At 43.0% G+C, this 16,103-nt stretch overlaps 1 protein-coding gene across 1 annotated transcript in view; it reads right to left on the reverse strand.

Moving 5' to 3' along the window:
- Positions 1–9,016, reverse strand: part of Mcf2 (MCF.2 cell line derived transforming sequence) — a 99,774-nt gene extending 90,758 nt beyond the window's left edge. The window contains exon 1 of the mRNA XM_028754133.1: positions 8,698–9,016. Coding sequence (XP_028609966.1) covers positions 8,698–9,016 — 319 coding nt within the window. The remainder of the gene's footprint in view (positions 1–8,697) is intronic.
- Positions 9,017–16,103: the final 7,087 nt, after the last annotated feature.

The raw sequence follows: 16,103 nt of genomic DNA on the forward strand, positions 1-16,103 counted from the left end.
AGCAGCAGTTTCCAGATTTCCTCAGCAACAGTTTCCAGCCCCCAGCCCCCAGCCCCCAGCCCCCAGCCCCCAGTAATGGAAAGTCCCCAGTGTTAGAGCAAGATAAAGGACACCTACACTGGAATCCCCTAATGTGCTTTAAATCAGTCCTGCGAGCTCACTTGGTTGTCTCTCTATCTTGATAATGGGAGACCCTAGCATGCTGGACTTCTACAGAATAAAACACTCTTTGAGTTTACACACTATTTGAGTCTGGAATGGAGAATCATGGACCCTTACATTAGAATCCTAGAGAAAATTGAGGAATAGAAGGAACAAATCAGGCAATAGAAGAATGGGCTGCATCCATCTTTCAACACAATTTTGTTGTTGTTTCATGTATCCATCAGGCACTCTAATACATCATGTGTTCAAAGATGAAAACCAGATCCAACTACAGAAGTCAGTTAGGCATCAGCCCAGATTGAGGACTTCAGGTGCCTCTTTATCTAGAAGTAAGAGGCAATTCGTGTCCAGAGTGATGAATGTTACAGTTGTACTGATTGTAGAGTGAGCATGGAGTAAAAAGACATCCAGAACTAAACTGATAAAGCAATCACACAGAAGAAATGAAAAAGAAGTGGGGTTTCTAGCCTAGTCCTTGAGGACTACCGTCTTGAGACGGTCCTTTAAACAGCTCAGACTGCAAGAGGATTTGAAGGTGGTCCAGCCAGCTTTCAGATCAGTCCTGGGCCAGACACATTTGCATGGGCTGCAAGTGAAAAGGTAGTCCCCAGCACTGATCTTCTCATTTATGTGTGTGTGCATCTAGTGCAGTGACATGCAAAACTGAAGCACTGTGATTCAAATGAGAGGTCCTTAAAACCTAAATGAGGGCAAAACCTGAGCTGCCACCCAGCTTTTCATATTCCTCCAGTTCTCAAGCTCTTTTGCAACTTGATCAAAATACAGATGACAAAAACTCTGCTAAATGAAAAATCTATGTTAAAGAAGCTTTTTTTTTTTTCAAAAATGTGTTTGCATCATCTTCAAAATGATTGTCAGGGAAAAGCTACTTTTTATTGAAAGAAATGTTTTCTGTGGGTAATTCTGAAAGCATGCCTTAAAAACAAACAAGTTGGACACAGTGACTCCTATTTCAGAACTCTTGAAGGCTGAGGAGGGAGAATTTACAGAAGATCAAGGCTAGTATGCACTCTAAAGTGATTTCTAGGTCAGCCTGGGCTAGACTGAGACCCTACCCCCTCCCACAAAAGCAAAGCAAAACAAAAGTACTAAGGAAGGAAAACAGAAGTATGTATTCACTTATTTTTATTTTTTTTTTAATTAGACAGTGTCTCTGCATAGCCCTGGCTGTCCTGGAACTCACTATGTAGACCATGCTGACCTCAGATTCATAGAGATCCACCCACTTTTGTGACAGGGAAGCTTAAGGGTTCTTGGGAAAGTCAGTTGGATGTTGTTTTGCTGGGGCAAACACGTGAAGGAGTGTTTCCTTAAAGTGGACACAGGTGTGAAAGGCTCAGACAGACTCCTGAAGGAAAGTTTAGCTGAAGCAGACACAGGAGAGAGGATGTTCTGCTAAAGCAAGCACATGAAAGGACATGTGATGAAGGATTCTTTGCTTGCAAAATGCATGTATTGGTCTGCCTTACACTGCTTAGTTGAGCTGCATGTGTTGGAACTCCATAGAAAGAAATGCGCCAAAAAACTTCTGGTGTCGTGCTACAGTTTTGATTCTTGAGTGCTAGGATTAAACATATGTGCCTTGTTTGCAGGTTTGTACGCAACAATGAATTCCTTTACCTGTTGAACCATCTTGTTGGTACTAAATGGTTTTTCTTTTCATTCTCAGTGTATATTCCTAAAGAATAGTCTGCAACATGATATATGAAATTGTGTGCAAGTAGGAGAAATCTGACATCATAAAGTTGTCCTCTGATTTCCATCAGCATATGCCCTCATGACCACACATATACAATAATAACCTTTTAAATTATTTCATGTATATTAATGTTTTGCTTGCATGTATGTCTGTGAACCATGTGCACGATATGCCTAGTGTTGGTGGAAGCCAGAAGAGGCCATCAGATCACCCAGAAGTAAAGTTATAGCCCACTGTGAGCAGTCATGTGGGTGCTGGAAATTGAACATAGTTCCTCTGAAAGAGCAAGTACCCTTAACCACACTGACCAATCTTTTTAGCCCAGTCACTGCTTTTATTTTTTTTAACTCATCTGAATCATTATTGTCAGTACGCACAGTGCAAATGAGCCCAGACATGCTTGAGCATGAATTTAAAGATGTAATGCTAATCACAAACATAATGGTCACAGCCGCCAACTGAATGATCTACACATACTAAGTATTCGCATTCACCTCTTTTAAAATTTTTATTATAACATCTGATCTTTTGAGGACAGCTATTTAAAACACAAGCTATAAAAGTATACAAGATGGCCCACTAAAGTCAGAACCCAGAGTATTAGTGTAGCCATGTAACTAAATGCCAGCTCTTGTACTCCGTAGCTATTCATTGCTTATTGGGTTTAGAAAATCTAATTTTGAAATGCACAGTATCTGCAACAGCAAATCCAATTAAACTGGTTTCCTTTGGTTTATAATGCGTGTGAGATAACACATAATATCTGTTAGTGGTCCTTCCAAGGTCACAACAAAGGAAGCCAAACTGACCCTCTTTTGTAAACAGTGCAAAACGACAAATCAAAAGATGGGACTTGCAAATGCAAATTCAAGAATGCCCTAGCAGATGCACAGTCCCTCTAAGTGGCATCAAGCAAGCTAAGAATAACTATACCTCATCACACTGGTTCATTTTTTAATAGAGAATTTTTTTAAAATAACTCTAAGGTTTTCCTTGTCAACACACTGGATACTCAATAGCTTGTGGCAGCTAATTAACCAACTGGCACAAGACTGCAAATGAAGACTCTAAGGAGGAGAAAGCTTGCAGTACTCCTGACTAGTAAACACAGGAGCTGATGCTGACCTAACTGAAATATATTTTGAAGGGGCAGGCAGCTCAATGTCTATCAGACTCTCCAGCCACAAAGATATCAAAACTTATATTCTAGCAGCATGCAAACTTTCTTGTTCACCTAGAAACTTTACAAGGAATCATCAACTTATTAAAAATGAACTCTGAGCCAGAACAAATGGCACAAACTTGGGGTCCCAGCATTCAGAGAGGATAACAGAAGGATCCTGAGTTTGAGACTCTTCCTCAAAAACAAAAACAAAAATAAGGAAAACAGTATATAAGGTCCATGTTACTTTACATATCAGGCATAGATAGCTTAATGGTAGACCACATGTTTGGCAGTCCCTGGGCTCTGAGCCTACTGCTCAGCACACAATAAATAAGAGAAATTGATGACCATGAAAAAAAATTACAGAAAAATATTTACAGTTTGGGCCACAAAATAAGTTTCAGGCCAGCCTATACAATAGTTAGTATAAGATCACGTTCCAAATAAGTAAACAATTGACCTATAGAGTCTGAGCAATCCCTAGCAAATCCTAACTAGATTTTTATTCTCAAATTGACAAGCTAATGACAAAAAATAAAATTCTGAAGATTAGCAAAGACCTAGAAGAGCCAAAATAATTCTTTTATTACTATTATTTTTATTTATTTTGAGTGGAGCTGGAGATGGCTTAACAGTTAAGAGCACTGCCTGTGGCCAGACATGGTGGCACCTTTAATCCCAGCAGAGACAGAAGCAGGCAAATCTCAGGAAGTTCCAGGGTAGCCTATGACTCCAGGTTCAGGGATTCAGTAAAACAAGGTGGAGAGCTACTGGGGATGATATCCATAATCAACATCCGGCTTCGGTACACACATGTGCATATGCAAATATGCAAACACACAAAGTTCATATGCATTAATAAAGGAAGACTTCCCACATTATTTATTTATATTTTTCAGATAGTTCTGCAGATTTGAGTTACAATGTTCCTTAGCTTACAGCACATCAAAATGAACAGTGGAGGATGCAGCCTAGAACCAGAGACAGTAAAAGACAGTAGAAAAGACTGACCACAGAAAGAAATGACAGCTAACAGAAAAGGGATATATGAAGAGATTAGACAAAACAGACATTACAAATTAAAAGGCAGAGAGATCTGTGCCTGTTTGCCATAGAGACAAAGAGCCTCCACTCTGAGCCCTGTATATATATCAGATTAACGTAATTGATGCTGTCTTAAGGACAGTCTTGAGTCATCAGGAAAGGATGCAATTATTTCCAGGTTCAGGAGTCCAGAAGATAAGTAAACTTTTTGAAAACTTTTCCATCCAAACTGGTTAAAAGTTTGAGAAGCAAAATAAACCAGGCACTACAGGTGGTGATGCTCAGGTTCCCAGAGAAGTTTGGCATGGAAAATAGTCAATATAATGAGGTTGATAGGTCAGGATGTCATTCAGTTGGTTAGGTACTTGCCCGGTATGAATGAAACCCTGGATGTGATCCATAGAACCCCATTAAAAACATCTGGAACAGTGGCTTACACATGTAATCCCAGCACTGAGGAGGTGGAGGTAAGAGGATCATGAGTTCAGGGCCATCCCCAAACTACATAAGAGTTTGTCAGGGCAGCCTCAGCTAAATGAAACTTTGTTTCAAAATAGAAAAGGTTTAACCCCATTAAAGATCCATTATCGTTTGAATACATTTTACAACATTGTGCAATGTATGCAAATCAATGTTGTCATTTATACTTTATTTGAACTAAAACTTGATGCCACATTGCAGTTGAAAGCAAATATGTGTACAGATAGGTTTCCACAGCTCCTTAAATTCTTAGTTGGGTGAGGCTTTAGTAAACTAATGGAGTTTATATTCTTCATGGAGTACAAAGTATTTTTCCTATTCTTTATTTAGTAAGGTAGCATGTGAGAAGGAAAAACTAAAGGCAAGCTGATGAACATGTGGCTATTCATTATTCCAGCTGAGCTATCAAGATAGCCCATAGGAAAGTAGATTTAAGGGGGAAAACAATTTTCAGTTAAGAGAAGAAATAAGGTTTACTTCTCCCTGCTTCTTCCTGGATCTGGATTTTGGTCAGTTCAACCTGAATATTCCACAAAAAGCTCAATACTGCATCCCAAGGTTGGGAATAATACCTCAGAGCATTTCCTTAGTGTATGTGAGGCTCTGGGCTCCATTCTGAACACTAAAATAAAATGATAGAATAAATTGAACCCAAACTTGTCCTTCCTCTTCCATCCCCAGCCTTTTGTTTCTTTAGTTAGTTTTAGTTTTTTTTCCTGAGACAGGCTCTCACTATGTGGCCCTGGCTGGAGAGGCCCCTGCTTCTCCCTTCCCCTTACTGAGATTAAATTCAAGCACTGCCACACCTGGCCTCCATTCTCAGTCTTTCTTTCTCCCAAACCCCAGCCCCCACCCAGTTCTTCTTCTTCTTTTTTTTTTTTTTGAGACAGGGTTTTTTTTTTTGGCGTAGCCCTGGCTGTCCTAGAACTCACTCTGTAGATCAGGCTGGCCTCAAACTCAAAGACCTGCCAGTCTCTGCCTTCTGAGTGCTGGGATAAAGGTATGCACCACCACTGCCCGGCTCCCTTGGTTTTTCAAGACAGAATTTCTCTATGTAACTATGGCTGTCCTGAAACTGACTCTATAAACCAGGCTAGCCTCAAACTTAGAGATCCACTTACCTCTGTCTTCCTAGTGCTGAGATTGAAGGTGTACCACATCCACCTGCTCTAATCATTGGTAAAATCATCTGTAATTCTGTAAACCAACTATATTCTCTCTTTCTGCTTTGTCTTTGCTCATGTATTTCCTATGCCTGGAATACCTTCTCTGCCTCTACCACACTCCATTCCCATCCCTTGTCCACCCGAAAAAGTGTGTCATCCCTGGGCTGCCTCATAAGAGAAACTGTGTACACACAAATGACTATGTAATAAATGATCTTTCAAAGAGTTCTTCACGGCAATAAATTTTTAAGTATATGAAATCTTTTTTGCACTTACAGATATAAACTATGCATGGTATCACACACCTATAACCCCAAAACCTGGGAAGTAGAGGCAGGAAGAGCCAGAATTTGAGATAAGCCTTGGGACTCTTATGTCAAAAAGTCAAAAAAGGGCTCATGAGCTGGCTCAGCAGGTAAGAGTGCGTGCTGGCAAGCTTGGTTACCTGAGTAGCCACATGGTGGAAGGGAAAAACAGATTCTTGCAGGTTGCACATGCACACACAGAAAAGAGAACAGTGGAATGTTGAAAAGAGCAACGTAAAGCACAAGCTGTGCATGATGTTACAAGCCTGTAGTTTCCGTTACTCTAGAGGTTGAAGCACAGTCATTTAAGCCAGTAGCTCCAAAGCAACCTGGGCAAGATTTTAAAATGCCCATCTCAACAACATAAAGTTATAATATCCTATAGGATGTGTCCCAGCCACAGATGTAATTATCTTTGTGGAGACATGGTGATAACTGCTGAAAAACACTTGAAGACAAATAGCTGCCCATCCCTCCACCCACTACTGCTTCTCTAGCCCCACCGCTACTAAAACACAATACAGTGACTGCTCTCATTTAAGAGCTAGGATGTAGGGGCTGGAGAGATGGCTCAGTGGTTAAGAGCACTGACTGCACTTCCAGAGGTCCTGAGTTCAAATCCCAGCAACCACATGGTGGCTAACAACCATCTGTAATGAGATCTGATGCCCTCTTCTGGTGTGTCTGAAAACAGCTACAGTGTATTCATATATAATAAATAAATAAATCTTAAAAAAAAAAAAGAGCTAGGATGTATTGCCATGCAATAGTGGCAGCATGTTAGAAATTTCCAAAGGTCAAGAAAATGAACCTAGAACGACAAGAAATACCTGGCAATAGAGACACCCCTTTGGATTTCACTTCTGTGGCATTTCCCCACTAGGATTGTAGCTTAGAGGTAGAGCATTTGCCTAGCATCCATGCACAGGTCCTGGGGTTCAATCCCCAGAACCTCATTCTCTCATATCTATACAAGTGTGTGTGTGTGTGTGTGTGTGTGTGTGTGTGTGTGTGTACATGCGCGTGCACGCCCATGTGAGTGCCTGTGTGTTAGGAGTAGTGACAAATGAGGATGTACTCATGCACCCTCGGCACTGAGGATTATTTGGAGCCCAACGTGAGCTACAACGTGAGAGTTTCGGTTTTTAGGTGTTTTTTCTACGGAGTTGATCTTTGGCCTTCACTGCACAGGACGTGTGCACCGAAGCCTTCCCTTTTTTGTAGCCTCCCAAACCCATTTAAGCTACCCTTAATCCCTGAAAAAGTGTGTGCCCCACTCCCACACTTCCCTTAATGATTTATTATTACATACAGAAAATAACATTGACCACTTCCAAACAAAATACTCAAGACCAAAGTGTTCTTTGTTACCAAGCTTTAAACAGAACCCTGCGTTTCCTGTGGTTTAACTGAAGTCATCGACGTGACCTCCTTCCAATTCGTGGACAGCTTAGAACAAGAAGTGGAATTTGGAACACACACCGTGGCTACTTGGTTTGAGAAAGGAAAAACTGCACCACGGTCTAGTTTTTAATTCCCAAGTTCCCATTATAAGGAGTACCACAGGGTAAGCACCACAGAGGCACAAAAGACATGGGCAGCAGCTGCAGCACCTGGCAGATATTTCTGGACTAGAGGAACTGTAAATCCTCGGAGCCTCTGCATGCTTCATGATATACACCGAGCCCAAAACCTAGCAACTCCTACTAGCTCAACAGTGTACATCAAACGCCGCTTCGCACTACTCTTAAGCCTTTTACCAAAACAGTGGCAGCAGTAAGAGATTTGTTAGCTTTGGTTTTGTCCCTCCAAGTAAGAAAGAGCTTTTTGCCTTTGTTGCAAGAGCCGAAGAGAGACAGGAAGCTCATAGGACCAGACTGGAAAGAAGTGGCGGTCCTAGCAAGAAAGCCCAAATCCTTGGCCGCGCAGTTTCCGTACAAACTCCTCCTCCAACTGCAGGCCCGCGGCTTTCAGAATCCTAGCGCCTTTTTGACTTGGCCCTAGCACGTGTAAAAGAAACAAACAGCAACCACCCACACAAGTAAATAAACCTCGCTTTTAAAATTACGGGGAGTGTTGCAGGCAAGTGCATCTGCGTCCTCATCCTCAGGGAGGTTTGGCTCTAGGGTACAGGATGCAGAGTAGGTAGATCCCCTACATTCCCAACTCCACCAAGAGTGACCTAGGTGGATGGGGGTGGGAAGTGAGGAGGAGACGTGGGACAGTCTCACCTTGCATGGTGGGCTTCTGGAGGTCCGCCTGCGGGGCTTGAGCTGAGTAGAGAGCCACACACATTCTCAGAGTGGCAGCTGGCCTGAGAAACTGAGGACCACAGTCTGGGTGGCTCTAAGCTAGGAGCGCCACCGCAGGGGGTTGGGGTGGATTATGGAGTGAATGGGGGCAGGGAAAGGAGAGGAAAGAGACAGAGAGGGAGAGAGAGACAGAGAGAGACAGAGAGAGAGAGAGAGAGAGAGAGAGAGAGAGAGAGAGAGAGAGAGAAATGAGTGTAAAGAGACCAGAGAAGACAAAGTGCACCAGACACCCCCACCCCCCACCCCAACAGGTTGAGGAGGGAAAGAGGGAGCTGGAAAGAGGGGAGAGAGCCCGTGTCCCAGGCCACTGGGTGGGAGTGCACAGGGAAATGGTACTCACCTGCAAGGAAGACTGCTTGCAGCAAGCAGAGGTAGTTCTTCCCGTACTTCTCCGCGATCCGAACGCGATGCAGGGCCATGGCCATGTCCACCTGCACCGGGACCGCCTGCGTGAACGGCACGAAAGTACACTTGTCCGGATTCAGCTGGAGATTCCTAGTCTTGGGCGCCTGGGCGGCAGCCCTCGGCAAGTGCTTGAACGCCAGCCACTGCGAGGCGAGGGCCGGAGCGGGAGCCGGAGGGGATCCTGCTGGAGGGAGCCCTACGGGAGGAGACCCTGCTGGAGGGGACCTTCCTGGAGGGGGCCTTGCTTCCGCCATCCTCAAGCCAGACTCGCCGGTTGGTGACCCCAACCTCAACTGGCCACTGCAGGACTCTGGCTCACTAACAGCCCGCCTGTAAAAAACACAGACGCGGCCGGAAGGGTCGCAGTGTACGCAGCTCGGTGGCTTAGAAGACTAGAGCCCCCTAGCTGGGACCAAAAAGCCCCAGGACAGGGAGCCCAGAAACTTGCAGAGATTTCGGGACTCTGGCTGCAGAGCGCTTCTGACCTCAGCCACTGAGAGTTGAGAGCAACCCCGCTCCGAATGGATATTACACCCACGTCCCCGCCTAGTTTTCAACGGGGTGAACAAGGAGGGATACCAGGAACCAGAGGGGACAGCCCCCACAGAGACGCCCACGGAGGGATAGGGAAGGCTGGAGCACGTGTAGGGAGGAGATCGCCCGACCTCGCACTCTAGGCAGTGGGAGCTGGAGCCCGAGGTTCCTTCCTTCGCATCCTGCTTGCTTCACGGAGCAGAGCGGGAGTGGACTAAGGATACACTCTATGGGCACCTGCAGATAACACTGTTGGAGCGCTTTGCTGGTTCCAGAAAAGCAGCCCTGGAAAGGGCTGGAGCAATAGCCTGAATGTGACTTCTTTCACCCTGCCCCCCACTGGCCTGCAAGAGCTCAAGCACACACACTCAAGCTTGCTTTAGAAAGGACACAGGAAACAGAAATGGGCTAGTGAGATGGCCCTGAGGAAAAGGCACTTGCTGGGGCAACCTGGGTTAAAAGAACCCCATGTAAGGTAAAAGAAGAGAACTGATCCCACAAAATTGTCCTCTGGCCTCTACATGCACTGTAGTACATATGTTATGCACAAAAATAAATAATAACCCAAGTAGGATCTGAAGATAAGGTAAGTTGGTAGAGTGCTTTCCTAGTATGCACAAGGCTCCTGGGTAGGAGATGGACTCTGAAGCACCAAGGTTATCTCCAGCTACATAGTCTGTTCCAGGCCAATCTGAGCTACTTACAAAAGGTTTTGTCTCAAAAGCATCATATACACAATTAAAACAAAAAAATAACAAAACTGACGAGGGCTGGAGACAGCAAGAACCAAGTGAGAAAGGATAGGAGGTCCCAGCCCTTTTTTCTTCTGATCCCAAAGCTCCCCAGGTTTTTCCTGAGGAAGCATGAGGAGAAGGTAGCTGCTCATAACAAAAAGCTAGAGCACCATGAATTTGGAAGCCAGCAGGGAGGTGTGTATGGGAGGGAGGGAAGAGAAAAAATGAAATCTGGTAAGTAAATTATAATCTGGAAAATAAAAAAAAAGAATAAAAGCTATAGCAACTGAAGAGACGTCAGGGGTGTCAAGGTAGAAACTATGGACATGTGATCCCGTGTCCCTGCCCTAGGATTTGCCTCCATTTTACTCTAATACTGGAAGCCTTTATGGGAATTCCAAGCATCACTCTTTAGCCATTTCTTTCAAAAATTTCTGACAAGAGAATGGACATAGGCCAATCAGTGCAAGTGGGTTTCTTTTTAAAGCACTTTATGTATGGAGAACCACTGATTTGTACCTAAGGTTAGCCAATACAGACAAGTTTAAAACTTAGAATCCTAACCCCTGACTCTTTCATGCTAGCCCAGACATAGCCATGGAGAGTTTGGGCTTAAAGGGGACCATGGGAGTACAGTATTGATTGCTACATTTCTGCATAAGGCTTAACATCATTCACCCCACTCTATACATAGCGCTTCTCTTAGGCAGGACAGATGAAATTAGAATAAGAGAATTTTACAATCGTTTTTTAAATATTTACTTATTTTCTGTATATGAGTACATTCTAGCTGTCATCAAACACACCAGAAGAAGCATTGGGTTCCATTATAGATGGCTGTGAGCCACCATGTGGTTACTGGGAATTGAACTCAGGACCTCTGGAAGAGCAGTCAGTGCTCTCAACTGCTAAGCCATCTCTCCAGTCCCGAATTCTACAATCTTACTCTTACAGCAAATTAGATGCAAGTTTTACAAAAACAGAAATCCAACATGCTGAGCTTGTGGGCAGGCAATAATATAAAAAGATATCCATACTATCTTGACTTTGGAGAGGTTCTGCAGAATTCAGGAAACCTCATAACACATGAGATGGTTACCAAACAGAAACTCATTTTAGAATAGTGATAAGAGAAATTTCAAAATTTTTGTAATTAAAATAGATGAATTTTAAAAGCCATATCAAGTTTTGGGGCTGGCTTTTGTGCTGTCGATGTAGGAGACATTGACTATGTAGTAGTGTCTATATATCCAATATTCTTATAGAGAACCCATTTGTTCCACTATAGGACTCTGTGATGCAGCCATGACTACTATCAAATTCTAGATTCAAGGTGGGACTGTGGCCATGGCTTAGTAAATCATTGTAGTCTGACTCCTTGGTAATGGAACAGTTTTAAGCCAAAGAGACATAATCCCAGAACTCTCTGGAACCTTCTGTATGCCTTTTCTTCATTGGATGGTTCTAAAGTAAGCCTGAGGCTGTAAAGACATCCTACCTGAGAATAAAACCTAAAGATGAAAGCAGAGCTAAGAAGGAGAGAGAAATAGATTTCTTATGAAATCATTTAAATGTTTATGTCTATGTCCAGCCTGAGGAAACTCTTCACTCCTTTCCTAGATTTTTCAGTTATATAGATTGCTGCATTATCTTTTGTGTTTAAACCCATTTGCATTCTGGAGTTCTATCATTTGCAACCAAAAGATTCCCAACTAATACACTATGATTAATGCAATATATAACTTCATTTAATTCCAAATTAGTAGAACCTTGTTTGGTGGAAGGGGCGGTGCAGTTGTTGGGTGCAGGGATGTCACTTTGGCACCATGTGCTAAACACTCCCCAGGAAATGAATGAAGCAGCTGATGAGACACAGACACAATGTTTCCTCCTTCTCAGAAAGTACCTCAGAAAAGATATTCTCATATGCTTTCCTTTTTAAGCTCCATCTTTTGTCATTTTAAAAGCCAAAGCTTTTATTTCTGTAGAAAGTACTGTTTCATACATAAGTGAATGGTTTTTTTTTCCCCTGATGTTTCTTAAAAGAAATGGCCCCTTGAAAACTTGTTGTTCTGACGGTCACATGCTTTAAGACCAGTTCCAGTACCACTATACTTTTAGGGAAAAAATGTCTTCTATAAATGTCAGCAGTCTTTCATGAATTCCAGTATTGTTCACACAATGAGGATATATCTGTTTGAGGAAAAGTTGACTCTAGACTATCGTTTGAAATCATAATTCTGAACTCCTTCAATTTTTAGCTACAATTAGTCATGAAGTATATAGGTGTAAACAGTGAAGTGAAAATCCGAGGTGGATTGCTGAATTTCTATGCTGCTCGACTAATTGTTTACTAAGATGAATAAGAACTCAAGAGTAGCATGTATTAAACAGTGTGATCAAAGAAAAACAGTGTCATCATACTGGTTATATAGGTTACATGACAATAAAAGAAAGTGCTATCATTATGCATACTACAAAGGATATTTATCATAACACACACACACACACACACACACACACACACACACACACACGGCTAGGCATCGTGATGCATGGTTTTAATTCCAGCACCAGGGAAGCAGAGGCATGCAGCAGGCTGATGTATATGAGTTCAAGGACATCCTGGCCAACATAAGGAGTTCCAGGCAAGCCGAGACTGACTCTCTCTCTCTCTCTCTCTCTCTCTCTCTCTCTCTCTCTCTCTCTCTCTCTCTCTCTCTTTCTCTGTGTGTGTGTGTGTGTGTGTGTGTGTGTACGACATATATATGGCATCTAGACTGATTCCCTTTATTATTGTGAGGTGAAAATAACCACAATAAACATTGATGTCCCTGCATCTCTAAGAGAATATATACTGAGGAATAGTATATTATATCCCCCTCTCTCTCATAGCTGTAGTCCCAGATATTCTGAAACACACTATATAGGCAGTCTATCCTCAAACTCCCAATGATTTTTCTGCCTCGGTGAATGCTGGGTTGACAAGGGTGAGCCACCCGGCCTGGCTCAGATATCTTTATTTAGGAGCTGCTTCTTCTTCTCTTGTGATAATTTTTTAAACCCAGAAGCTTGTTTTTCATTCATCCTATCTATCTAAAGACTATCCAGTTGGGACAGAACAGCTTCATCCAAGCCTCCTCCAGCCGGAGCTGTGCACTGTCATATCAGAAAAACAATAACAGTATCTTAATTTTAGTAGAACCGTTATTTGGCAGGACTTGAAATAACCTTGTAGCTGAATGAGAAATTTTCACCAAAGCTACCAGCATTGAGAGCCAGCCTGGACCTAGAGGTCTTATGTGCACACTCCATTTCTGCAGCATTGAGCTTGATGTCTGCCTCAGTAGCAGATTCGTTGTGGTTCTCCAGAGTGCAAGGAAAGGTATCCCCTTGCCCTCCTTTCACCCAGTGTTTAAGTTTTTTCTGTATCAAACTTAGCTTAGATGGTGCAAAATAGCAAAAGGAATACATACCATTTCCATTGTCTTCTTTTTAAATTTATAAACCCAGGGCCGGAGAAGTAATTCTAGCTCCACCCTTCAGTTCACCCACAGATGGACACAAGCACGTATCATTTTTAAAGTATAGAAATTTGGAAAACCACATGGATAATTATTGGAAAGTCACAAGTGTATAAAGGCCTTTGTGGGAGGCCCCAGCTTTGGTGGAAAAGACACATGGAATAAGGGACCTGGTGTGACCTTATACAAGCCTGGACATCCAGAAGACACTGAGATGTTAGGTAGTGTTGAAGGGCAAGAGGAAGACATTCACCTAACAACAATGACATCCACTGAGTAACACAGAGGAAGTCTTTTGCCTCTGCACCCACATTTTTTACAGATGGCCACCAGTACATTCCCCTAGCAAGAGAGCAGAGACTTTGGCAGGGGTGGGGGTGGGGTGATTGAAGAGCTTCCAGAGAAGGCAACTGAAATTCGACTATTTGTTGCTATCTCTTCCAATCATGAGATTCCTCCACCCCACCCCCATCAGCTGCTTCCTAACACTAAAATAAAGGCCAGCAGTCGAGAACTCTTCCGTGGGTTCTCTAATCACCAGTTCGGGCCTCGTATTTTAAATATGAACAGACAAGCAAATCGCTTTTCAGTTTCCCTGGCCTCCCCCTCAGCTAGGCCATAGTTATTCAAACACTTAATCTGACTGCTACAGCGAGGTATTCTGAACTGTGGTTAACATCTGCAAATCAGTTGACTTTAAGCAAAGGGATAATCCGTGAAAGCCTGGGTGGCCACATTCAATCAGCTGTAAGGCCTTCCAGCAAAACCTAAGTTTCTCTGAGGAAGAAATTCTGAGGTAAGTCTCTAAGAACATTTCTGCCTAAGTTTGCTGCTCACTAGTCAGCCCTCTAACTGAGGCAAATCCTTGAGAAAATTCCTCCTACCCCTTACTCCTGCCTGCTCTGATTTCAAGAGTACTAAGCTTTTTCATAAGGGTCTTTCCCTGTTTCCCTCCCTTCCCCCTCCCCCCTCATCTCTTATCAATACATTATAAGTGAGTGGTGTGTGTGTGTGTGTGTGTGTGTGTGTGTGTGTGTTTAAACAGACACACAGGTACATACAAAAAACACTCTTGTGGTTTATTTGTTTTGTTTTGTTGTCTGATAGAACTATGTCTGACACAAGACACCGAAGGCATATGGTGAACAGCACAAACAGCAAAACTGATATGGTCCCTTCCTACTTTGACACGTCTCTCTCCCCTGCGCCCTCTTTGTGGACATGATAGTCCCGCAGGCCTACTCCTCCTGTCTTTTCAGAGGCATAACCCTTAGTGATGTTTTGCAGCATTTTGATTGCACTTGCCAGCTTCTCTTTGTGCTCAAGTTTCTGTTTAAATGTTATTTCCTCAGGTACCTTCCCTGGTCACTATATTGAAAAGGAACAAACTTGTACAACCTCTTTGGAAAACAATCTGGCAGTTTTTCAGAAAATTGGGAATAGTCCTATCTGAAGACCCAGCTATAAATGCTCCTGGGCATGTACCCAAAAGAAGCTCCACCATACCACAAGGACACATGTTCTACTATGTTCACAGAAGCTTTATTCATAATAGTCAGAATCTGGAAACAATCTCCAACTGACGCATGGATAAAGAAAATGTGGTTCATTTACACAATGGAATATTATTCAGCTATTAGAAACAGAGACATCATAAAATTTTCAGACAACTGGATGGAAGTGGATGGAACTAGAAAATATCATCCTGAGTGGAGTAACCCACACCCAGAAACACATGGTATGTACTCACTTATAAGTGGATATTAGTCATAAAATACAGAATAACCATGCTTAAATCCACAGATCCAAAGAAGCTATATAATGAGGACCTAAGAGAGGATGCTTGGATCTCACTCAGAAGGGGAAATAAAATAGACATGGAGGTGGATGGAGAAAGGGAACTAGGTAGGAGACAGGGTGGGGAGTGAACAGGGGGGATCAAGTCTGGGGAGGATAGAGGAAGAGAGAATTGGGAGAGAGAACTAAAATCGGTTTGGGGGGGCATCTCTGGGACAAGCTAGAAACCTAGGATAATGAAAACTCCCAAGAATCTATGAGGGTCACTAGAATACTGGTAATAAAGAATATAGAACCTAAACCAGCCACCTCCTGTACCTGGCAAGACTTCCAGTGAAGGGAAGGTGACACTAATCCAGCCACAGGACCTTCCACACAAAATTTTCCCTGCCTAGAAGATGAGCAGGATAAAGATGAAACAGAGATCCAGGGAATGGCTAACCAATGACTGTCTCAACTTGAAACCCAATCCATGGAAGAGGGCCCTCCCCTGACACTACTAATGATATTCTCCTATACTTGCAGACGGGAACCTAGCATAACTGTCTCTTGAGAGGCTTCATCCAGCAGTTGATGGAAACAGAGGCAGTGACCCACAGCCAAAGATTAGGCAGAGCTCAGGGAATCCTGCAGAAGAGGAGGAAGAAGGATTGAAGGAGTCAATTGAGTCAAGGACACCACAAAAAACCCTACAGAATCAGCTCATCTGCGTCCAAAGGGGCTCACAGAGACTAAGCCAACAAACAACCAGA

Source organism: Grammomys surdaster, unplaced genomic scaffold (assembly GCF_004785775.1).
Source record: "Grammomys surdaster isolate TR1022 unplaced genomic scaffold, NIH_TR_1.0 125982, whole genome shotgun sequence".
NCBI lineage: Eukaryota > Metazoa > Chordata > Mammalia > Rodentia > Muridae > Grammomys > Grammomys surdaster.